This window comes from Vanessa cardui, chromosome 13 (genome assembly GCF_905220365.1).
Source record: "Vanessa cardui chromosome 13, ilVanCard2.1, whole genome shotgun sequence".
Lineage (NCBI taxonomy): Eukaryota > Metazoa > Arthropoda > Insecta > Lepidoptera > Nymphalidae > Vanessa > Vanessa cardui.
Genome location: NC_061135.1, coordinates 1390819 through 1417488, shown reverse-complemented (window position 1 = coordinate 1417488; position 26670 = coordinate 1390819). Strand labels below are relative to the sequence as shown.

Here is a 26670-nt window from a genome sequence, read left to right as displayed (position 1 = left end):
AAGAATGTGAGAACACGGTATTTTAGATATTCTAACCGTTTTACCTATAATTACGCTCACTCGTTACTTTTGAAACTGGAGCAAAGAAATCTAAATAAAGCAATATTTGATATAGTTAAAAACAATCTAACTTTTCGAATACTCTTTAATTGATTTCAGTAAAATGTAAATAAATGTAATAAATTTGTTTTTTTATTTTTTTTTAGGCTTTTATTTGAACCAAAAAGGCACGGATTATTTCACCAATGTTACGTGAGAGTTATTTTATTCAAGTGATGAATTAACAACATTAAATGCTTAAATATATATATACAAATATGAACTAAAACTAGTTACTGTATAAATCTTGACCGCGTGGAATGGTGGCAAGAATGCTAGCAGCATTTCCCCGTTGAATCGCAATTCCGATCCTCTGGGCAAAAAACGAACCAGCCCTCCTGTCACCAGTGGAGGCAATGAGGCGAGGTGTTATACTTTTGATGAAAAATTATTATTACGTGAGAGTGATTCAATCAATTCTTAGTTTAATGGCTTTTAGTTGTGCCGGCAGGGCACAGATTATTTCGCCAATGTCACGTAGGATGGAGAAGACACGAATGAGATTGATCGGTGCGGTTGAGACACTAAACTCAATTGAATTTTAAAGTCAAGAATAGTAGTATTAATTTCCTTGTTAATCCTTAACCTAGAACAACACAAACATTAAGAGTTGATAATAGGATAATTAAAAATAAAATAAAAATGTTGTTAGTATTCTAAACTATATATGTAATAAAATATGAAAAATTGGACTATTTACAACTTAATTTTATTTAATTTGATATATTTACATAAGATTGAACAAAATGGACTAAACACAAACGTCAACAAACATTCAACATTTATAGGGCGAGGGACTTTAGAAGGGAGGATGTCATAAATGGGACGAAGAAGTTTAGGGCAAAGGAACAGGATATGGGTTGCAGAGCCTTCGTCTAGGCCACATTCACACAGCGAGTGATCACGAACTCTGATTTTTGCTAGATGAGTAGGTGTGCATGAATGGCCGAGGCGTAACCGACAGATGGTGGAGGTGACCCAACGGTCAGCGTGCCTGTGAGATGAAAACCAAGGTCGCCTCGGAATTTCAGGTTGTAACGCCGAATAATATTTACTCTTGACCAATTTTGATGAAACCCAAAAAGAATTCCAGGATTTATTCATTTCAGCTTTAGCAAGAGAGAGCAAATCCTGAGATGTGTTGGCAAAATGCTCAGATGTACCAGATTGGATAGCAATCTTAGCATATGAGTCTGCCATCTCATTACCTGATATAGCTGAATGGCTAGGAATCCAGACCAGCAGGACTTGTAGCCCTTGTTGATGACAGGACAACAGGGCCTCTCTGATCTTAAAAACGATTGAAAGTCTTGATCTGCTACGAAAAGGATTTTCTTTAATGGCTAACAGACAGCTCACATAAAATAATTGTTTGCTGAATATTGTGTGACTGGGCATACATTACAGCTTCCAGTAAAGCGATAGCCTCACAGGAGAATACAGAGGTTTCGGGGGGACATTTAAATAATAGGGCTATTTTAAATTTAGGAATCCAACAAGCTGCACCAACGCAGCCGGTCGGCGAGAGCTTAGAGGCATCAGTATATATAGGGAGATGATTTGGCCAATTTTGATGAAAAATTGTTTGAAATTGGATATTAGTATCAGGGGAACCTTTTACGAGTCCAAGATTTGTAATTATCGGAGGATTATAAATAAGTGCATTAAAGGAGGTGGAAAAAAGAGGATTAGAGGGAAAAGTGGTAAGTGGATGGGGGAGTTTGGTATACTTGAGGAAACTGTTTAATAGGAATGGGGATGCCGGATTATCTGAGTTAAAAAGGTGGGATAGTTTGTTTAATCTGATCAGTAGAGGATGGGAGGGTAGCTGTAACAATCTGATGATAAAGCGGTCACAAAGATATTGCCTCCTTATCTGTAGAGGGGGGTCAACACACTCAACCTGTAGAGCATTAGTAGGGGTGGATTTCATCGCACCCAATATAATGCGAAAACATTTATATTGAATTTTATTTAATTTTTCTGAAGCTGATTTATTAAAAGGATCTAGAACGAACAGTCCATAGTCCAAGTGACTACGAACTATTGCGTTATAGACCAATTTTAATGTATAAGGGTGAGCTCCCCACCAGACTCCAGACACAGCTCTAAGGGCATTAATTGATTTTTCAAATTTCTTGGCTATGTAATCAGAGTGTGAAATTCCGTTCAGTTTGTAATCGAGAATTATACCAAGAAATTTTGTTTTGTCTACAAAGTTAATGCATTGACCCTCATAAAACAGATCAAAGGCAGGAATACGTCTTTTTTTCGTAAAGATCACTGCTTGACTTTTGGCTATCGAAAGCGACAAGCCATGGTCACAGAGCCATTGGGATAGATAATGCAAAGCAGAGTTTAATCGAAATGTTAAATTTTCAACGGAACTAGATCTATAATATAAAACTATGTCATCAGCATACTGGAGGATGTTACAAAAGTTGTTAACAGACAAATCGAGGTCATGAGTGTATATGCTATAAAGCAGAGGGCTGAGTACTGAGCCTTGAGGAAGACCTTTCCAGACGAATCTGGGGGGAAGTGAGAGATGTTGGTGTCTAACCGTTATTGATCTGCAAATTAACAGATTACATATGAAATGAACTATCCTCGGTGGAATACTCAGCTGTTGCATTTTCTGCCTGAGCAACGGAAGAAGGACATTATCATATGCAGAAGATATATCAAGAAAGATTCCCACAAGGTACTCTCCTTTAGCGAAGGCAATTCGAATGTCTGTTGTAAGTATGCTTAAACTATCAATAGTGCTCGACCCCTTCCGAAAGCCAAATTGAGAGGGAGCAAGTATGTTTCTGCTTTCCATTAACCATTCCAGGCGATTCTTCAAGAGATGTTCAGTGCTCTTTGCCAAAGTAGATGATAAAGCTATAGGCCTATATGAATCGCAATCGGAAGGGTTCTTACCCGGTTTAAGGATGGGAATAACAATTTGTGACTTCCAAGATTGCGGGATGATTCCTTTGATAAAGACCGAGTTAATAATATTTAAAAAACAATGTTTAGCTTTATCATTTAGTTTGGAAATAAAAGAGTAAGGAACGCCATCTTCCCCGGGTGTCGAATCGGATAAACCATTTAATGCACATTGAAGTTCAGAAAAAGAGAAGGGGGCATCCATTTCATCCAAAGTAGATGCTGGCGTAGAAATTAGAAAACTGTCCTCATATGGGACAAAGGAGGGGGCAAGCTTCTCAGCAAAATTGTTAAGCCACTCAGAAGGAGTATTTGAGGTAGGATTGTCAGAGTTAAGGCAACGGCGGAATTTTTTAAGTTGGGACCAGACTGCAGAGGAAGAGGAACGAGGGCTCAGGGATTCACAGAATTGAATCCAACTGACTTTTTTCTTTTTAGAAATCAGTCGTTTTAATTTGGCGTCGATTCTCTGATACTTGTAAAAATTATCCATAGACATACACATAGTGTATGTTTCTTCAGCCTCTAGTCTCTGTTCAGTTAATCGTTTGCATTCCTCATCCCACCAGGGGGTGGAAAGCAAATGATTTTTTGAGATGTGTTTTTTGGGAAAATGGAGATCAGCTGCAGTTAAAATACCATTAACGAACAGGTCGTAGCAAAGGATTACATTTCGATAGTCTTGCGACGCAAAGAGGGTGTCAATCATGTCGTCAACAGATTCAGCATATGCAGACCAATTAACATGTTTTAATTTATATTTTAATAAAGGATTTGGGATGGAGTATGGGATGGATCGGTTATTTAAAGAAAGGAGGATAGGGAAGTGGTCACTACCAAAAGAGGATGATAGGACATTCCAGGATAATTGAGAAGCAAGGGTAGGAGAGGTTAGGGATAGGTCAACAACGGATTTTGGGTTTTGGTTGGGGTATACTCTACGTGTTGGTGAGCCATTATTGAGGATGCAGAGGTTTGCATCATCAAATATGTCCATCAACAAGAGAGCAAACGAATCAGAAAAATGTGAACCCCAGGAGGTATGGTGGGCATTAAAATCCCCCATGACAAGGATAGGATGAGGGAGACTAGAGAAGATGGCGGATAAATCGGGAATTAAAGCGGGATTAGGATGAGGGATATACAGGGAGAGAAAAGAGATGTTGAGGGCTCTAACAGCAACAGCATTAATATGCTGGCTGGACAGGGATAGAGGGATTTGGGATCCAGGGATCAACCAAGTTTCAGAGATGGCAATAATGACAGGTTTATGGAGATTAATTAGAGAGAGGAGTTCATGTTTTTTAGGCCGGACGCTCTTGCAGTTCCATTGAAGGAAGCTGATAGGGGCCATTTTTAAGGATTGAGAACAGTTGACCTAAGTCTTGAGCAACGTTGGACGGTAAGGGGATATCATTACAGGTTGAAATAATGCTTAGAAGAATCTTCGTTAACATTTCCAAGAAGTTGGGATTGTTATTTACGGGGAGAGAAGTATTTTGGTTGAGAGCACAACCATTGGGAGTAGTAGAGGGACAATTGCTAACAATGGATTGGTGAGCCTGTTTATCGTATCCTTTTCCAAGCGGTGATCTTGGGCGAGGAGTACTTAAAACAGTCTTACGATAGGATCTGATAGGTGAAGGGATAGATTTGTTTGGGATAGTTGGAGAATATATAGGAGGGGTGAACATCTCTTTTGCAATCTCTGCATAGGATCTACGAACAGGAGGGAACCGTGAGGATGCTTCTATATATGACACATTGTCTTGGGACATAACAATTTTTATGGATTGTTGGCGTGAAAATTCAGGACAGTCCTTATCCGTAGTAAAATGAACACCTGAGCAATGTAAGCAAGTGGCGTTATCCTTACTTACATCACAAGACTCACCTGTGTGGGATTTGGAGCACTTAAAACATCTAGGTTGTGATCGGCACTGAGTTTTTATGTGTCCATAACGGCAGCAGTTCAGGCATTGGATCGTAGGAAGTTTATACATTTCTACAGGTAGGGAAGTATGATAGGAAAACACTTTATTGGGAAGCATTTGCCCCCTAAATGTGATAACCACAGATTGGGTTGGGACCCATGTGATAACACCATCAGTAAATGTTTTCCTGTTAAGGCGTCTGATTTTTAAAACTTCACCACATCCAGAGGGAAGTTCGAGTGATGTTGCTAATTCATCCATTGTCCAGTCCACGGGAATACCCTTAATCAAACCCATTCTAGTAATATTGAAAGTCGGTACAATAGCTTTATATTTATACATTTCAATAACAGGGTTTGCTAGAAAGGAGTTTGCTGCCTTGCTTGTTGAAAACTCAACAGATATTTTATTGCGTCCTACATTTTTAAGACCATCGTTAATAATACCACTAATTTTGTGAGTATGTAGAAATTGCCCAAATTTGATAGCCCGTATAGTAGTTCCTGAAGCAGGATCAGAGACTTCCCGGGACACATGAACAATGAAAGGGCCTTTGTCACTGTCTAAATAACTTTTAGGGCCTTCAGAGTAGGAAGGATGGGTATAAATCGTTTGGATAGAGGGAGTTGCGGTTGTGGGATGAATTACCGTTTTCTTGCTGTTGGAGTCGGAATTAATCGAATCATTAGTACTTTGTCGTTTACGAGAAGGTATAGAAGGAGAAGAACAACTGTCGGGAACTGAATCTACTGAGCCACCTGGATCAGGGGGTTCGGGAGGAGTATCAACCTCCATTATAAAACTTAAAAACTACAAAATATTAAAATACAGCAAATACTAACAATATGTATAAATGTTAGTAGCACCACTAACCCAAATATCAACTAATAGTACTATTAACAGTAAAATACACTACAAAACTAAACGTAAACACTCAAAATCTCTTAACACGTGTGTTAACCAACACTAACGCAAGCGAAAAAACGTGAGAGTGATTATTGTTAATCTATCGTTACTTTGACATTTGTTTGACAATCAACTTTGTCAAACAAATGTCAGTCACACATGGCAAGTTGCAACTTGCGAAGCATGTTGTTTACGAATTTATAACCTGATCGTAACTTGTAACAATTAAATTTTATATGATAATATTCAAAACATACTTCTGTTAATGTTCTATCACGATGGTAAAACGCGTAAGTAGATATTTTAATTAGTACAAAAGTAGTACAGCAGTGGTTCATATTTATTACTTTTTTATTTTAATTCTTTATTTACGTAGGCTATGAGGAATTCGGCTGTGAGTGAGGGAGAATCAAATATAATTAATGAAAATGGCAAAAGGCTTAACGATTTGGATAATAAAGATGGCGTAAAACGTATAAAAACGAAAAGTTTATATCGTCAACCAACTGCTAACGAATTGAATAGGCTCCAGGAAACTGAGAATTTGTTTAACTCGAACTTATTTAGACTTCAAATTGAAGAGATATTGCAAGAAGTTAAGGTAAAAGAAAAAACTGTAAACAGAATTAAAGAATGGTTCTCAGACTTTCAAACACATTTATTATCTATACCTGAAGATGAAACTGAATATGATTTAAGTGAGAAATCATTTGCTAAGCAACTAAATGTTAAACTACCAATCAGCAAAGACCACAAAAAAACAAAAGTTATGTTTAAATTTCACAAATTTACTGATGTCGAAATAGTTGGTTCATATGCCCTAGGCTGTTCAATTAATTCAAAATTAATAGTTGATTTACAAATAACAGTACCAGCCGAGACTTATACTAAGAATGACTCAATAAATTATAAATACCATAAAAAGCGAGCTGCATATCTAGCTTACATTGCTTCTTATTTGACGCAAACAGACATAATAGAGGAATTAAAATATTCGTTTTTAAATGGATGTGAAACAAAACCAACTATTGATATAAAACCCAGTGGAAAACTTGGCAATCATTTATCTATGCGTTTGAATCTTGTGTGTGAAGCTGAAGCATATAAATTTCACAGATTTAGTCCAAGTCGGAATAATTTAAGAGAATCATGGTTGTATTCCACTGAAAATCAGGAAAATGTATCTGAAATTGGTCCACCAACACCATATTATAACAGCAGTGTATTGTGCGATCTTACTGCATCATTCAACCAAGATTTCCTTAAAGAAATTTTGATGAATAGCGAAAATTTAAAGCAAGCTGTAGTGTTGCTTAAGATATGGATCAAGCAGCGTACTTTACAAGTATCTGGCTATGTGATCAGCATGCTGATTGCATACCTCGTACAGTCAAAGAGAATTAACAATATAATGAGCAGTTACCAAATTGTAAGGAATGTTTGGATAGCATTGAGTAAGTTTATATTGATTATTTACAATTCAAGCTTTGCTTTTTTTACTGTTAGTCCTATACATTATTCTAATACTTTACTACACAGCATATAAACTGTGTCTGTATTTGACTTATTAATAATCTTATTTAGAATATTTCTCCTGTATGGTTAACACAAAAAATAATTAACTCCTAAATCATTAACCATTTTAACTATAAATATTGTATGAGGGCAGAGTAGTTAAATAATACAGTATCCTCTTGCTGAGAAAAGATAAAAAAGACTCAGTGTTTACTTAAAAACTTGTAACATAACTTTGATCAGTTAAGCCATTAATTTATTAATGAAATAGACACCAATAATCTATGTAACTAACTATAATATAAAGATTTGTATAATTGAAATTCTTTGCATGTAATTTTATATATCTGTTTACTCACAAAAGAACCTTAAGTCCTATAAGATGTCTTAGTGTGTTTGATATGAGATGATAGCAAAAACATGAAAAATCATTATATTTATTAATGCACAACACATATGTTCACTTTTTTAAGTATGTAATAAAACTGACTTACATGCATACATAAAGCATGCATGCATAAAGTTGTGGGCAACAGTTAATAATTAAACATATTTTATAATTGAAAACTAAAATTATAATATTAACTAGTCAACTTCTCTAGAACATAAAAAAAATGGAGTAGAAATAATTTTGTTGCCAGATAAAATAAATAAAGTACATTTTTATTATATGCTAAAAAAAAGAACTTTCTGTTTAAATATAAGATTTTAAAGTAACATGGTTATTTTTTTTTAGTATGGTTATTTTGGTTATTAATTTCGGGATATTTACCATGTTTTTTATTTTTGTTCGGTGGAGCTCGATATTTCGACATTGCCTACGAATGTCTTGTTCACGAGTTTGTCTCGTGAACAAGACTAACTATAATTTCTGTATAAAGAAAAAACATTTCATAATTTGATGATAAAATTTGTTTTTTCTATCTGTCTGATTATTTTAATGTTCCTTCATCATATCTTGGAGTTTAATTAACATATTAAAAGCGCTTGTCTTTTTACTTACAGAATCATCAGAATGGGATTCAAAGGGCATATCTTTGAATAAAGACCAGAACACACCATCCATAGAGGAATTCCACCAACATTTTCCCATTGTATTTGTTGATAAAACTGGCTATTACAATATATGCTGGCAGATGAGTAAGGGCACTTACTATGCTTTGAAGAGAGAATCTTCACTCGCAATAGATATATTGGACAATGGAAAAATTAACGGTTTCATTCCATTGTTTATGACACCTGAGACAGATTTGTTGCAGTTCGATAATATACTTAGGTGAGAAAATATATAGTAACACTAGCGTCTCACAAATTATTGAGTATTTTAACTCAACCTAACAGGTCCAATCAAAGCCATCCACTCAAATACATACAAAAAAATTCATACACACAAATGAGTCCAACTGCTTCAAATGAGTCCAGTTTATACACAAGATTTAAATATATAAAGACACACAACACAAGACACACAAGACACAACCATCCATAAATAAACTTATTTTCTGCCTTATGAAGTGAAAATCACTGTATGGACTTTAATAATTTAGCTAATTTAAATTTAAACAATTTTTAAAAAAGTGAAATTGGAATAATTGAAAAATTTGTTTTACTTTTTTCTCAATTTCAGTTTGATTTTTTATGTTCATTGCCTTATAATCTTTCTGTTGACATGTATGATTTGAAAAATTATCTTTGCTTTTCCAATTAAAAAAAATTAAATTTAGAACTTTAATCTGATGAATATGCAATGATTAATATAAAATGCTTTTTTTTTAGATTTCAAAATTTTCCAGAAGTAAAGGAAAGTGTGTTAAATAGAGTTCCCAAACAAACAAGAATTAACTATGGTCTAGATCATTTGGCACTGGTGACAGACACTCTGTATAACTTAATATCTAAAGGTCTTAGTAACAGAGTTGATTTGATACAGGAGATTATTGAAGCAGATTTCTCTTGGCCGGTCAAAACTACATTGGAGAAAGCGAAAAAGGAAGGGTGAGGTCATTACTTGGGAAAATTAGTTAAATAAGAAAACTTGAGATGAGAGTCGAGATGGCCCAGTGGTTAGAACGCGTGCATCTTAACCAATGGTTGCGGGTTCAAACCCAGGCAAGCACCACTGATTCATGTGCTTAATTTGTCTTTATAATTCATCTCGTGCTCAGCGGTGAAGGAAAACATCGTGAGGAAACCTGCATGTGACAAATTTCATAAAAATTCTGCCACATGTGGATTCCACCAACCCGCATTGGAATAGCGTCGTGGAATATGTTCCAAACCTTCTCCTCAAAGGGAGAGGAGGCCTTTGGCCCAGCAGTGGGAATTTACAGGCTGCTGTTGTTGTTGTTGTAAGAAAACTTTAACAAAAACTTTTTAAAGATTTTTTTTTTATTTAGGTATGAAGAAAAGTTGTTCTTCGGTTTTATATTGAATGAAAATTCAATGGACATCGTCGACAGAGGACCTCCGGCGAACATGCCTGAAGCGGAAGAGTTCAGGTGATTATAAAATATAACCTGGTAATATATAAAAATAATTTAATTATAGTGATTGTGGACTTAAAAGAAGTCTTGTATATCGATACACATTGTACTATTGGATTTCCTGTCAAACTTCACGTTTATTCGAAAGTATTGGAGTTGGTCGATTTTCTTCAATTTTGACGTGTTTTCTTTTTTTTTTCCTTATACAACCGTTGTGCCGTTGTTTGAACGGCCAGTAGCTTTTTTCCGTACTCTAATGTTAAATCTTTGTTTAATCAAAACAATTGAGTGAGTTGTAATCAAGAATCCTCATTATTTTTCTGCACACCATGCTTCAGCTCTTCAAAGACGATAACTAATTTTCTATGTCCAACTTAGATATTAACATAGATGAAGTTGGCTATGATCTTGACTTTTCGAGGTTTGATTTTTTCATAGAAGGTAAACTAAGTTAAAATATATGGCCGTTTATATTGCATTTCCCAAACATTCGCAAAAGGAATCAAGACTAGGGTACTTCCCGTTGACCTTGAATCATGACATTTAGTAAGAAGGGTAAGAAACAAAAACTTGTACCACAAGTACAAAATATAAAAAACCCCAAATAGGGAAATCAGTGTTTGCTCGTGTATTTTTTTCTTAGTACGGTATTTTCAGTGTAGAAGGCTGATTCGCACTTGGCCGTTTTATTTTAAGTGTGGTAACACCTTAAGAAATCATTTAATAGTATGTGGTGTTTAGGGCATTCTGGGGCGAGAAGTCTGAACTGCGTCGGTTTCAAGACGGGTCCATCACGGAGGCGTGCGTGTGGCAGGAAGGGCCAGTGCTGCCGCAGATACTGGACTACCTAATGTTGCAGAAATATGGTGAGATTCAACATTCCACTTACAACATTACTCTTTTATTGAAAACTATTTTAGGTCAGACGCGAGATATCCCTAGAAAGCGCTTAATAATCTTCCTGACAAGATTTTATTTGTGATATTGTATATGTATTTACTTTTAGACAGGTGCACTATAACATATAGATAAATAAATAAATATAAGACAACATCACATACATTACTCTGATCCCAATGTAAGTAGCTGAAGCACTTGTGTTATGGAAATCAGAAGTAACGACGGTACCACAAACACCCAGACCCAAGACTACATAGAAAACTAATCTACTTCATCGAATCGGCCGGGAATCGAACCCGGGACCTCAGAGTGGCGTACCCATGAAAACCGGTGTACACACCGCTCGACCACGGAGGTCGTCAAATAGATGTTATTGGTTTGTCAAAGGTCACTACCGCATCGGTAGTGGGAGTATGGCCATCAGCGGTGTCGTCTTCTTTTAAGACATGGGCACCGTACTAGTCCGTTTGGTACCACTCATCGCTAGAGGTAGTGTGTATGTATGTGTCGTGTGTGCAGGCGTGCTTATTGGTTTGTCAAAGGTCATTACCGCATCGGTAGTGGGAGTATGGCCATCAGCGGTGTCGTCTTCTTTTAAGACAAGGGGGGCACCGTACTAGCCCGTCTGGTATCGTTAGGGGTAGTGTGTATGTATGTGTCGTGTGTGCAGGCGTGCTTATTGGTTTGTCAAAGGTCATTACCGCATCGGTAGTGGGAGTATGGCCATCAGCGGTGTCGTCTTCTTTTAAGACAAGGGGGGCACCGTACTAGCCCGTCTGGTATCGTTAGGGGTAGTGTGTATGTATGTGCTGTGTGTGCAGGCGTGCTTATTGGTTTGTCAAAGGTCATTACCGCATCGGTAGTGGGAGTATGGCCATCGGCAGTGTCGTCTTCTTTTAAGACAAGGGGGGCACCGTACTAGCCCGTCTGGTATCGTTAGGGGTAGTGTGTATGTATGTGCTGTGTGTGCAGGCGTGCTTATTGGTTTGTCAAAGGTCATTACCGCATCGGTAGTGGGAGTATGGCCATCGGCAGTGTCGTCTTCTTTTAAGACAAGGGGGGCACCGTACTAGCCCGTCTGATATCGTTAGGGGTAGTGTGTACGTACTAGCCCGACTGGTACCGTTCGTCACTAGGAGTATGTGTGTGCTGTGTGTGCAGGCGTGCCGGGGGCGTGGCTGCGGCACGAGGGCGGCGAGCTGGCGCCGCTGGATGCGGAGGGCGAGCCGGAGCCGCGCACGCGCGCCGTGCTGGCCGCCTTCGACGAGCTGCGCGCGCAGTTGCGCGACCTCAGCCAACTGCCGCTTGACGTCACCGCCGTGCACGGTGAGCGAGTGATATTTCCTGGGGGGAAATTATTATACTTTGGAATTGAATATAATCATACTAATAAGATTTAAAGACAGGGCTAGTCAGACCAATTCATAAAGGTGGCAAGAGTTCAGATTCTGGACAATATAGACCTACTACTATGCTTCCAATTATTGACAAAGTTGTGGAGTCTTATATTAGTAAAAATATTCATGAATATTATAGCCAGCATAATATATTATCATCAAAACAATACGTTTTTCAACCTAAGAAAAGTATTACTCAACTTTTGTCTAAATTAACAGATGACATATATAGACGCTTAAATAATAAAGAACATATATTAATAATTTTTATCGACTACAGTAAGGCTTTCGATACCTTGCAACATGATATTTTAATAAAAAAACTGGATAATACTGGAGTTAGGGGGCCATTACTTAAATGGTGTGAGAATTATCTTAATAATAGGTCTTATAAAGTCAAGATAGGGTCATCGTCTCCTCTCCCCTCTGGACCTCGTTCACGAGTAGACGCTTATAAAACTATTGTCGGACTAGTGTACAAATTTAATTTAATAAAAACATTAAAAAAAACAAAACAAACAAATAGGAGTGCATAACAGTGAAGAGTTGTGAAGAGTGCCGTTGCTATCTACGCTACCTCAAGCCCCGCCCATCTTTGCTAGAGGAGTGCAGCCCACTACGCCGGCCAGTAAGCATACCTTCTGTTGAATTCTTTTGCCCTGGTACTGTGAGAAGCGCAAACATCACCACTACTATCGGCTGCGCAGGCGCCGCCAATTAGGTGGAGGAGTTATTTACGATTGAGCACCCGACATTTTTGTTTGAACAGTAAACATAACATGTGCCAGCCAGAGTGAAGCCATCTTGTTCCCTACGCACTGACCACTACGCCGGTCAGTTATAGCTCATCTCTCACTAACTTCTAATACCCTGGTACTGTAGTCTAGTCCAACCACACTTGTCTACAAAGGTGCTGCCATCTACGATACTAAATAATTATAGTCATGATGGACAAGTCGATGTCAGAGCCGAACATAGATAATATATGCCAAAGAGATACGACACCACCAAATTACGTTTCACAACGTAGTAAAAGAAAACGGGAGGAGGACTTCGCTTCTGAACTTTCCACTTTTCGAGAGGAAATGAAAAGTATGATAAAATCTTTATTGTCTGTGCAAGAACAAGAGTTAAAAATAATAACCCCGACTCTAAAGGACATCCAACAATCAAATCGAAACATTGAGAATACGATCGCATTTTTAACCTCCCAGAATGAAGAGTTCAAAGCCAAAATTGACAAGTTAGAATCGCAGGCCAAGGAAGACCGTAAATATATTAATACTCTAGAAGAGAAAATAGAAGAATTACAGAGAGGAAGCAGAAAAGCCAATTTTGAAATTAAAAATGTACCAAAAAAAGGTAAAGAAACCAAGGAGGATCTAATTGAGATGGTCAAATGTTTATCGAAAAGTGTTGGTAGCAACATGACAACAACTGATATAAAAGACATATATAGGGTACGCGGGAAGAGAGGAGACATTACGAACACCCCTATTGTTGTCGAGACCTCGTCTACTACATTAAAGACTGAGCTTCTAAAGATGTGCAAAAACTATAATATCAAGCATAAGTCTAAACTGTGTGCCAAAAATCTAGGATTCTGCACCTCTGAAGATACACCTATATTCGTTTCAGATCAACTGACCCCTAAAGGGTCTCGGCTTTATTTTCTGGCTAGGGAACTTGTGAAATCGAAAGCCTACAAATTTTGTTGGATTGCTTACGGCAAAGTACTTGTAAGAAAGGATGAAAATTCCCCCATCATCACAATTAAAAATGAAGCCCAAATCTCATACCTACAGCAAGGAAAGTGACTATATTTCAGTACTACTGCTCATTTATTAATAAGATTAATTTATCTAATAATATTAACTTTAGCTGTACTTTTTTATGTTACTAAAACCTATTTACAGTTCTTAAAAGTTATGTCTTTTTACACTTCATACATATATACATCTTATAACACTAAAATCAACACACATTTAATCAATTCAGTAAGTACAAAGATATCAGTACCTATCTTTCAAAAACATATATTTACGTACAATATATTACATTACTTCGAACATTCTCTGCCCGAGTTAAATGAATCTAGTATAAAGTTTATTTTATATAATGGATAGTACTTTAATTACTCAAACAGATATAGACAAAGCAGAAATTTCGCAAGCAATGCAATGTGAAATTATGGACCTTACTAGACATATTTCTAATAAGAACACAGACATTACTGTCGTAAGTCAAAACATACGTAGTATTTATTGTAACTTTGACGACCTTCAAGTTACCTTATCTCAGCTTACTTTTGAACCAGACGTATTGATCTTGACCGAATGCTGGCTCAGTCAGAATAAACCAATACCACAACTGGTTAATTACACTTCTTATGAAACGACAATACATTTAAACCAGAATGATGGAATTGTTGCCTTTATTAAAAACACTATTAATGTAAATGTTAAAGAAATTCACCTGGTACATGCATCATGTTTGCAACTAACTATAAATAATAATAATATTATTTTAGGTATTTATCGCTCACCAGTGAACAACATTGCTGATGGATTCATCGAATCCCTGAATTCATATTTAGAAAATATAAAATCCTCAAATAATATAATACTAACTGGTGATATAAATATTAATATTATCCCTAAATCGGTGGAACGAACCTGTGAACGTAATAATATAATAAATTACCTAAACATGATTTCTCATCATGGATTGCGCCCAGGTCATGTCCTACCAACTAGAGAAGATAATTGCCTGGACCACTTTATTTTGAAGTTGGAAACAAATAAATGCAATGCTTTTGTAGCGGTCCTAAATACTACTATTACTGATCACTCTATGATATTTCTGCACTTAACGAACAGTAAAAACGAAAAAAGTTGTCCAAAAATTAAGACCATTACAAACTTCGGCGAGGCACTTAAAAGTCTTGAACATAAAAATATTTCTTTTTTACTTCATTGCGAGAACCCTGAACTAATAATTAAATACTTAACAAACGAAATTAAAGATTATTTAGACTTAAAATCAAAAAAAATTATTATTCCTAAAAACAAACGTACAATTAAACCCTGGATAACTCCAGGAATTTTACGCTGCATAAGACACCGTAATAAGTTACAAAAAAATTTGCGTTCGGACCAAGTTGAGTTGAGTTGAGTCTGTTAATCTTGTTAATAACTATTTTGCTAGTATTGGAAAAAAATTGGCGGAAAATATTCTCCAGAACAATTCGAAACAACAATCATCAAATTTTGTAACTTCATCCTATTCTCATTACTCATCATTTGGGGTCCTTGATACGAATTCTCAAGAAGTTAACGATATACTTATGAACTTAAAGACGGGCAGTGCATCAGGATGGGACCATATTCCAACAGAGTTCCTGAACCTTGCTAACAAATTAATAACTCCCATCTTCACTCATTTTGCTAATCTATGCTTTAGTAAAGGTATTTTCCCTGCAAGCTTAAAAAAATCTATCATAACGCCCATATACAAAGGTGGTGACATAGTCAATGTCAACAACTATCGACCGATCTCAGTTCTTCCTGCTATGTCAAAAATATTGGAAAAACTAGTTAATAATAGATTACTTAATTATTTAGACCAACGAAACATTATATCTGATTCCCAATATGGATACAGACTCTGCTCTCACCACCCAAATAGCATAACAGTTAGATACTAAAAACAAATGCCTTACTGTATTTCTAGACCTTAAAAAAGCCTTTGATACCGTCTCTGTTCCCATCCTATTGCAAAAACTGGAGTCCATAGGAGTGAGAGGTACGACAGTGGGCGTACCCAAATGGTTAGGATTGATAAATATATTAGCAATGAGACTGATATTACCTATGGCGTTCCGCAGGGCAGTGTGTTGGAACCAACCTTATTTTTGATATATATCAATGAATTATGTAACCTAAAAATTCAGAATGGACATATCTACTCCTATGCTGATGACACTGCCATTGTTTTTACAGGAGATTCCTGGAATGAAGTGCGTAATCACGCCGAAAAAGGGCTCGGTAAAATTGCTGAATGGCTTAGTTTTAACCTCTTAACACTTAATATTGCTAAAACAAATTACATGTGTTTTACCTTGTCCGAGCGTTCCCAACCTGCTTCTAACTTTGAAATTAAGTTACACTCTTGTGCACAGTTCGGAGCTCGAAATTTGAAATGTGATTGTCCTGATTTGAAGAAAGTCTCGACAATAAAGTACCTCGGGGTGATGCTCGATGATCGGATGACATGGTACCCACATATGAACATAGTATCTAACTAGAACAGAATAAGAAAATTAATATGGATATTTAAAAACTTGCGACATATAGCTACTAAAAGAGTTCTAAACACAGTATATTTAACACTTGCTCAATCAGTTATAACATACTGCATTACTGTGTGGGGCGGTGCGTCTAAAACAAAGTTTATTGAACTAGAGAGAGCCCAACGATCCCTTATTAAAGTCATGTTATTTAAACCATACATGTTCCCCACTACACAACTCTATTCAGTCTCTGGGATACTTTCTGTCAGAAAGTTATACGTTATCGGCATAGTTATAAGAAAGCATAAATCTATACCTTTTATACCTCGTAGCAAGAGAAAAAGATCTGATGTTGCCAAAACACCTCGTCCGAGAACAGCTTTTTCCCTTAAGCAATACGCTTCGCAATCAAGCTACTTGTATAACGTGATGAACAGGAAACTAAAAATATATTCATTAAAACTTCATGCTTGCAAAGACATCTTAAAAAAATATTTACTAACCTTCAACTATGATGAAGTAGAATCACTTTTAAAACGCATATTATAACTTATATATGTAATATATGTTAAGTAGGTACAAAAGACACACACACACACACACACACACACACACAAACACACACACACACACACACGCACACGCTTAATTAATATATGCTTATGTAAGATATTGATATGGGAGAGCGGTGTCTTCTGGCACAGGTGCCCTGCTGCACTTAAAAGAAGGCTCCAACCTTTACTGTTTAGACGAAATAAGCTGAATGAATAAAAATATTTTGTTTTTTTTTTTTGTTTTTTATCGTATAGTGAGAGTGTATGTGTTAGTGAGGGAACGGCTCAAGGATCTGTGTTAGGCCCCTTGCATTATCTTGCCTATGAAAATGATATAAGCCATATAGTACAAAAATGTGAAATTTACCAATTTGCTGACGATACTTGCCTTATATCATCTAATAAACATAAAAACGTTGCTGAATCTGAAATTCAGGCAGATTTTGAAAGAATTTGCATGTGGTCACACGATAATGGACTTATTCTAAATGCAGAAAAAACTAGCCTAATGCATGTCCGTTCTAGTCATAATATCACAGATATAATACCTCGGGTCATTGCCCACGATCATCACTGTTTACACACTCAATGTAATGGCACTAAATGCTATTGTCCACCTCTAAAATTAGTTGAAGAACAAAAATATCTTGGCCTAATTGTAGATAATCGTTTTAACTGGAGTAAGCACGTTGATAAGGTATGCGATCAGTTACGTGTTTTTATGGCAAAACTATACATAATAAAGCATAAGGTACCCTTCCCCATATTACTCATGATGTATAGGACCCTAGCAGAAAGTATCATATCCTACGGCCTGGGTAGTTATGGACGTACATTTAAAACTTACCTAGACCGAATATTTAAAATACAGCAAAGAATATTAAAAAATATAGTACCCCAAAAAATTCAAATTAAAATAAAAAAAAAATTTCTCTTTTCAAATATTGTAAAGTCTTACCAGTGTATGATCTAATTAAACTCGTTATAGTCTCTAACAATTATTTTAATAATGAACTAAAAAATCCTTATATTCATAATATGACTACCAGAAATATAACCAATAAAAACTTAACGTTTCCAAGAACCAAAAATCTATACGGGAAAAAATCTCTTATCTATGTCCTACCTATGTTTATAATGAGTTACCAAAAAATATTAGAGAAAAAATTACAGAAAAAAATATCAAAAATGTCCTAAAAAAATATTTTTATCAAAAATTATAATATACTATGTATGTATATATATGTATATATATATATGTATAAATATGTGTATATATATATGTATATGTGTGTATGTGTATGTGTATATGGTATGTATATAAATAAAAAAATATATATAATTAAATGAGACATTTGGGAACAGCCTGTATTGTTTAGTTTTAATAAATAGTATATGCGAATACTTTTCTTAGCCAATACAAACCAGAAAATGGTTTAATGGCTTGTAAAATATATTAATGTGTATGTTTTATTATAAAAGAAATAAATAATCAAAAATAAATAATAATAGTGATAATGGAGTAATCGGCCTTGACCCTGGTTGTACTATTAGAGGTGAATCCTTTACAATTCACGCTCAACATGACTATGTCAATCAGATGTACATTCAACCTACGACTCACATCAATGTACCAGTTATATCTACGCTGAACGAGTTCATGAACATATCATTGCCTCACAATTTCACCGCTGAGAACCATGAACAATTGTTTACATCAATAAAGAAAAACATAGACGATTTGAAGCGGTCAGACTTGAAGAAATTGAAACCCGTGGCTCTACACATTATATTGTAATTTATACAATTTTATTTTTGATGACGACGTTGCTGCTCACACTCGCATATTTTAATCTGAGGCCAAGATGTGAATGGAAACCTAGTGAGGTCAACCCAAACAATGACATTACATTAGACGAGATAGTGTCGACGCCCCCGCCGTCTTCTTCGCCGATCCCGAGAATGACAGCCGCAAGTACAGCGACACGAGGCTCTACAACGAGTGTCGACACTGCGACATCACCCGCCATCCCGAGGAAAATCCACTTTAATCTTAATGCGAGCACTGGGGACTTAAATAACTAATGTGTATCTTTAATTTTAGATAATTGCTTATTTTTGTTTACTTATTTTTTCTCTTTTTGTAGTTGGAAATATGTAGAAGCTAGCGCTGTACACGTGCCTGTAAGGTCTTTGACACTTGACGATTCGTATTACACACAATTCGTATGACCCAGTTACGATCATTATGTTATTACATTTTATAATTATGTACTTTCAGTGTAATAAAGACGCTCCGTGGTATCGGTTGGCTTGACAAACATATTGTTTTCTTTGCTTGACGACAACCCCGATTGCTCTCCGATGTACCTGACATCTGACATCTGACGAATTAAGTGAACGTGTGCTGACTAGCCCGTTCAAATAAAATAAATAAAAAAAAATAAAGATTCGTGTGTCCTATCCCCGCAGGCATATCCCCGGTGTTCAGCTACTGCGATCCGTTCCCGGCGCACGCGGGCGGCGGGCGTGGCGCCTACACTCCCGTCAACCGGGCCGTGCTAGAGCTGAGTTAGTACTGCTTGCTTATTACTCATTTATGTATATAACTTAGATATAAAAATGAGGCAAAGTTGAAACCTGAGAATTTCAAAAAGATATTGGGACAAGGGCAATAGAATAGGCTAATTGACTGGTTTTTAAAATCCATTTTATATTGTTTAGTAGAGGTTAAGGAACCCAGTGAAAGTAGATTTTTTTATTTCTAGTACATATTTGCCAAAAAATATCATATTAAAAATTTCATATTAAATTAACGCGCGAAAACGCTACTTGGACAATATGGCGCTGCAATGCGGTCGGTGACGTCACTTTGCTGTATTTTAATCTGTGGTACATATGGTAGAAAAGCAAGGTTTACAAGAACGTGACTTCATCATAAGCCCGGCCAATCAGGAGCGTTCTGTGTCACGTGATAAACATTTGAAAAAATGCATTTTTATTTATTAATTTATGAATAAATTAAGTATTATTTTCAAGTTTCGTTAGTAGTTACCATTTTTAAACTCATAATATACACTGATTACAATAATTCACTATTTATTTTTCGCATTGTCAAATAGCCTATGATGATGATGATGTTTGTACCGATACAGATTCCGTTGTAAAATTATTAAAAATGTTATAATATAATTTATTATTATATTATTTCAGGTTACAGCGGAAAGTGGCCAGGTGACTTGGAAGCGTTCCGCTGCCTCAAAGCGGCCTTTCACTTGCAAATAGCCGAGCGTCTGAAGAAGCAGTACTCCCTCCCGACCCAAGCCTACGATACGCACGTCGACGTGCTCAAAAACGGGCTAGTCTTCCGTCTTCAGATCGCCCACCCCAAGGAGATAACACTGCTACGGAGATATGTGGAGGGAGGCGTGGTGAAGTTCAAGGAGAGTGCAGAGAGTGTGGAGTTGGAGCGCGAGACAGTGGCGCTGCCCAGGCTGCGTGGGGCTCTGCACGGGTGAATATATCTACACTGAAATATAGAGCTGGGGTGCTGGTTTAATGTAACGTCACATAAACTTCGACGGTACAGGATATGACTATTGACTACATAGAAATAAACGTTTAAGAAAAAAAAACTAGTAATTAAAGAATGGCTTACGAATTTTGATTTTAAGGAAACTGAGCAGTTGTTGAATTAAGACTATTGTTATTTCAAGAGCTGACATAAATCACAAATAATTGTTGCATATATACACATATTACTAAATACACACTCATAGCACGCAACATCATACATAAATACACATATACAGACACACACTTACACACACACGCGTGCCCACATAATATTAACCTTTATCATTTTAATTCACTACTTAGTTTGGTAAATAATTTCTTTTGTGATTTGATTGTTATTATTATTATTTTTTATTTTCCATTTACTTTTACTTTTATAATAAGAAACAATCTGTAACCTAAAATCTGGGAAGGAACTGAAACCGAAAGCTAGTTTGGAATTCAGGGCTAGCATTTAATAATGTAAACATAAACTTGTGTGTGAAATAAATAAATAAATAAATAAATAAAAATAAATAAATAAATAAAATAAATAAGTAAGGGAGTTCAAGTAGTCTAAACTAGTACAGAGCGATAACTGTTCTCGGCCACAGACTGCAGCAGCGTCACCCGGGCTTCGGTGCCGCGGCGCGTCTGCTGCGGCGCTGGCTGGGCGCTCATCTGCTGGCGCCGCACTTCGCCCCCGAGCTGTGCGCGCTGCTGGCCGCCAGCGGCGCCCTGCGCTCGGGCTGCCGCGCCGGCGCCGGGCGCTCCGCCCTACTGCGCACGCTGCGCTTACTGGCCGACACCGACTGGTCGCGCGACGCACTATTACTCGACATCAACGACGAACTGTCCAGTGAGTACGCACCCCCCCCCATGTTTCATTAATTTGTTTTGTTTTATTAATTGTATTAACTTAAAAATTAACTAACATGACTGTATTTTTTTTAAATGTTTAAAAAGAGTAACTACTGAGTCTTGTTTTGGTTATTTTCACAGTATTATGTCATATGGCATATTACTTTGGGGTAACGCTGCAGACATTGAATCTGTCTTTATTTCACAAAAGAGAGCAATTCGGTTTATTTATAATCTTGGAGCTAGAGACTCTCTTCGGTATGTTTTTAACAGAGTAGGAATACTCAATGTTGCGTCGCAATATATTTACAACAATATCATGTATGTTCACAGTAACATTGATAACTTTGATAAAATCAGTGATAAACATTGTATATGCACTAGAAGTGAGGATAAGCTTATAACGCCAAGTTTCCGACTCCGCAAAGTCAATAAATCTTTCTTGGGGCAAGGTATCCATTTCTATAATAAAATTCCACAGACATTTTTAACTTTGCCGTCTCGTAAATTCAAATCGTTCATAAAAAATACATTGGTGAAAAAGGCGTATTATTCGATACAAGATTTTGTAGATGATAAAAAAGCGTGGAATTAATACCTGTTGACTTCGAGGCATGATATATTAATTTAATAATTGTATTAACTTAAAAATTAACTAACATGACTGTATTTTTTTTTAAATGTCGAAAAAGAGTAACTACTGAGTTTATAGCCGGTTCCTCTCGGTAGAATCAACTTTCCGAACCGGTGGTAGCTTCACTTAATTGTTAAATGACGATTCAAAAGTGCTTGTAAAAGCCCACTTGAATAAAGTATATTTTGATTTTGATTTTCAGAGGAGGAGATGTCTGAGCTGGAGCGGCGTTTGCAGGCGCAGTCGCCGCGGCCGAGCATGTGCGTGTGGGCGGCGGGCATGGACGCGGGTGCGGGCCCCCCGGGCCCCGTGCTGCGCCGCGCGCAGGCCCTCGCACGCGCTGCGCTGCGCCACGTGCGAAGCGGCGGCGACGTGCTGGTGGGTAGCGCTTTGCCCCTTGCGTGGCGGGGCCCGGGCGCCGGTGCTGACATGTGTGTGTGCAGGAGGTGTTCGTGCCGTCTCTGCGCGGCTACGATGCGCTGGTGCGGCTGCGGGCGCGGGGGGCGAGGGGGGCGGGGGGGCAGGTTAAGACGGCGGGCGAGGGGCTCATCCCGGTCGTTGAGTTCGACCCCGTGCGAAAATACTTGGACGAGTTGAGAGTGAGTCACCTTGTTCTAGTTAAACTATTTTTGATCGATTACATTAGTTGAATGATTTTAAAAAAATTTTTTAGTTGCATTAAGATTGGTCTATATCGTCGTCCACAAATGGTCTATTGATATTTATTTTCGGCTTCTCTCAAATAGAGGATCTGATCAGAAATGTCTTAATTATTTTAACATTCGGTTGCATGATTTTTTTTCAAATATTATACTTAATACAGCATTAAGATTGGTCTATAGTTCGTCGTCTATATGATCTATTGGAATTTATTTTCGGCTTCTCTCAAATCGAGGATCGGTTCCATTGTCTTAAAATGTCTTCCTGAGTTGGTGTCAAGACAATCAAGCCCCTGTTCGCTGACTGGTTTGTTTCAAGTAATTTTCGGCATCTTCTAGGAACCTAAAATCTCGTTTTCGAACTGACACTGGCGTTGAGCTCGTAAAAAATATTTACAGAGCCTGGCTGGAGTCACAGGATGCCTTAGGGATTTTTTTATTTATCTAAGGGCTTTGATTGTGTGCAACACGAAACCTTGGTCAGAAAGCTACGTCATTATAGAATCAGGGACACAGCACTCAATCTTCTGATTTCATATCTAAGCAATCGGATTCAGAGGGTTGACGTAAATGGAGGGGGGGGGTCCCTCAAGGATCAATTCTTGGTCCATTTCTCTTCCTTGTTTATATAAATGACCTTCCACATCTCTTAGGTGATAAACTCGAGATAGTATTGTTTGCTGATGATACTTCTTTAACTTTTAAAATAAAAAGACGGCTTTTAATGTATGTACAGTGGTTTAGTGTCAATAATTTAATGTTAAACAGTAAAAAGAGAAAATGTATTAAATTTACTACTCCCAATGTAGGATGTGTCAAAACGAATGTACTTTTAAACGGGGAAGCATTAGATGTATTAGAATCAACAGAGTTCCTTGGTATGACCATAGACTCTAAGCTCCAATGGGGTCCCCACATAAGTAACTTGGCAAATAGACTCAGCTCTGCAGCCTATGCGGTAATAAAGATTAGACTTTTGACTGATGTGGATACGGTTAGCCTTGTGTATTTTAGCTATTTCCACAGTATCATGTCGTATGGCATCCTACTCTGGGGTAATGCAGCTGACATTAATGCTATTTTTGTACTGCAGAAGAGGGCTATTCGAGCAATTTATAACCTGGGCCCGAAAGATTCGTTAAGATGTAAAGAAATAAGATAATGACTGTCGCTTCTCAATTTGTTTTTGATAATGTTATGTATGTACGCAAAAACATAAATGATTTTTCCAAAAATTGTGACGTACATTCCATTAATACTCAAAATCAAAATCAAAATAAACTTTATTCAAGTGGGCTTTTACAAGCACTTTTGAATCGTCATTTAACAATTAAGTGAAGCTACCACCGGTTCGGAAAGTAGATTCTACCGATAAGTACCGGCTAGAAACTCAGTAGTTACTCTTTTTCAACATTTAAAAAAATACAGTCATGTTAGTTAATACAATTATTTAAATTAATATGTCCTGCCTGGAAGTCAACAGGTATTAATTCCACGCCTTTTTATCATCTACTAAATCTTGTATCGAATAATACGCCTTTTTTACCAATGTAGTTTTTATAAATTTGAATTTACGAGACAGCAAAGTTTAAAATTTCTACAAGAATAAACTTGTTATGCCTAGTGCCCGATTACACAGGTTTAGTAACTCTTTTTTGGGGTAATGTATACGTTTTTACCACAGGAACCCAGAAAACGTTCAACAATATTCAATTATAAAATTCAAAAGAATCGTTAAAGAGCGTTTGTGTGCTAAAGGATATTACAGCACTAATGACTTTCTAGTTGACTGCACATCTTGGGATTGAGATGATCGCCTCCAGGCTGTTTCAAATAACAAAAACATGTTTATTATTGTATATTGTAAATTGATATTATAAAAAAATAGATCCCGCTGAGTTTCTTTCGCCGGTTCTTCTCAGGTCTGAGGTGTTATATTCCGAACCCGTGGTAGATTTTCAACAGTAAATAAGAAAGTGTAAAACACTTCCATTTTGAATAAAGGTTTTTGACTTGACTACTGTTGCAATGTCTATATTCACGATTATGTCGTCAAAAATAATTTATATGCATTTATAAGGATGGGTTTACCTTCATTATTTGAACTTTAGAGAACCTGTTTTGTCTCGTCCACGTCTCAATTTATAAGAATGCTGGTGGTGTACCCTTTAAAATTTGCTCCTGTTCTTTAAACAGCGCATCGATATCTAGGTGGAAGAACAGTTGAATATTATTGCACTGTTATCAGTACCTGGAAGAGTCGAGATGGCCCAGTGGTTAGAACGCGTGCATCTTAACCGATGATTGCGGGTTCAAATCCAGGCAAGCAGCGCTGATTCATGTGCTTAATTTGTCTTTATAATTCATCTAGTGCTCAGCGGCGAAGGAAAACATTGTGAGGAAACCTGCATGTCACAAATTTCATAGAAATTCTGCCACATGTGTATTCCACCAACTCATTGGAACAGCGTCGTGGAATATGTTCCAAGCCTTCTCCTCAAAGATAGAGGAGGCCTTTAGCCCAGCAGTGGGAATTAACAGGCTGTTGTTGTATCAGTACTTTGGTTGCTTTTATGACGTAGACGAATTTCGGACGACAATCACAACAACGCGTCTTTAAAACGTTTGATTGACTCTGTGGCTTTCAGGATTGACAGGTTCAAACGGTTCCATATCCAATTAGTATGGATTGGAGGTATAACCTCTGTGGAAAGGTTATAATTATGATTCAAAATGAAATTTCTTAGTGGTAGTGCTTTGTTCAAGGCCGATAGTATTTTTGTTGGTGTTGGTATTTCATTGCTGATGAAAGATTGGGTAACATTGCCAATGTTTTTAGTAAATTATTTACTATTTATATTCCAGTCAGCATATGACGAGTTCGCAGTATTCTTCTACGATGAGTATGGAGGTGACGTCATCGCGGTCCTCTGGAAGCCGGATATACATGAACCTAGAGAATTTCAGGTAACGATTGATAATACATACAAATATTATATACGTACGTCGTATATATGCATAAACAAGTTGTCGTTATATATTTATGCCATATATAATATGCCGAAGTAATTAAGAGATTTAATTCATGAAACGACTACGATAAGCTGATAAGAATGAGTTCATTAGTAAATATATTAGAGAATATCTAAAACAGTTTCAGCTATCAATAAAAGGAGTCGCGAAAAACCAAATTACGATCTCATATCCAAGATTCACATATCCAAGATTCCACGTTGATTTAAAAAAATGATACTTGCTCTAATAAGGATCAAATACTGGGAAATAATGACACACGGCAGACTTAAGGAAAATGATGAATTTTAATAATCTGATTAATATTTTAAAGTTATGACATTAATTCGTGCTAGTGCAGGGTCTTTAACAACAAAAGAGATAAATTTAATTAGGTATTTTTTTATTAGAATATCATGTTGCGAAGACTGCGTGCGTGCGCGTTGGGATCAGAAGGATCTGTTGATATTAGTATATAAATTTTTTGTAGCCGAGATGACCCAGTAGATAGAAACGCCCAATCTTACCCGAAGACTGCAGCTTTCATTCTAAGCCATTCTTGATATGTATATCAAACCAATATATTATTTTTCAGACATTAAACGCGCATGCGTTAAAGCCAGTGACTATAAACGGGGAGACGAAGTACAAAGTGAACATCGAGGCCATTCTCGAAGACTTCCGGATCCTCGGCGAGGGTCTCGTGATCAAAGTGACTCAGCCAACCGAGTGACGTCACCGTCGGCATCATTTTATTCGAATAGGTTGGCAGACTGGCAAATAGGCCACTTTGGAACTGAGATGTTACGTCTCTTGTTGAGTGGCTAATACATACACGGGCTTACACAAAGCCTTACCACGTACATTCATATAAATGTACAGCAACATTGTTAAAAGATTTACCTGTTAAAATAAAATAAAAAATAAAAATTGTAA

At 36.9% G+C, this 26670-nt stretch overlaps 1 protein-coding gene across 1 annotated transcript; it reads left to right on the top strand.

Annotated features, from left to right (window-relative positions):
* Positions 1-6030: 6030 nt before the first annotated feature.
* On the top strand, positions 6031-26602 carry LOC124534629 (nucleolar protein 6). The gene is made up of 14 exons (XM_047110573.1): positions 6031-6163; positions 6250-7327; positions 8394-8664; positions 9165-9383; positions 9785-9886; positions 10613-10737; positions 11933-12097; positions 19486-19584; positions 20227-20527; positions 21183-21427; positions 22266-22441; positions 22507-22662; positions 25588-25689; positions 26330-26602. The coding sequence occupies exons 1-14, from the start codon at positions 6152-6154 to the stop codon at positions 26465-26467; spliced, it is 3189 nt and encodes a 1062-aa protein (XP_046966529.1). The 5' UTR covers positions 6031-6151; the 3' UTR covers positions 26468-26602.
* Positions 26603-26670: the final 68 nt, after the last annotated feature.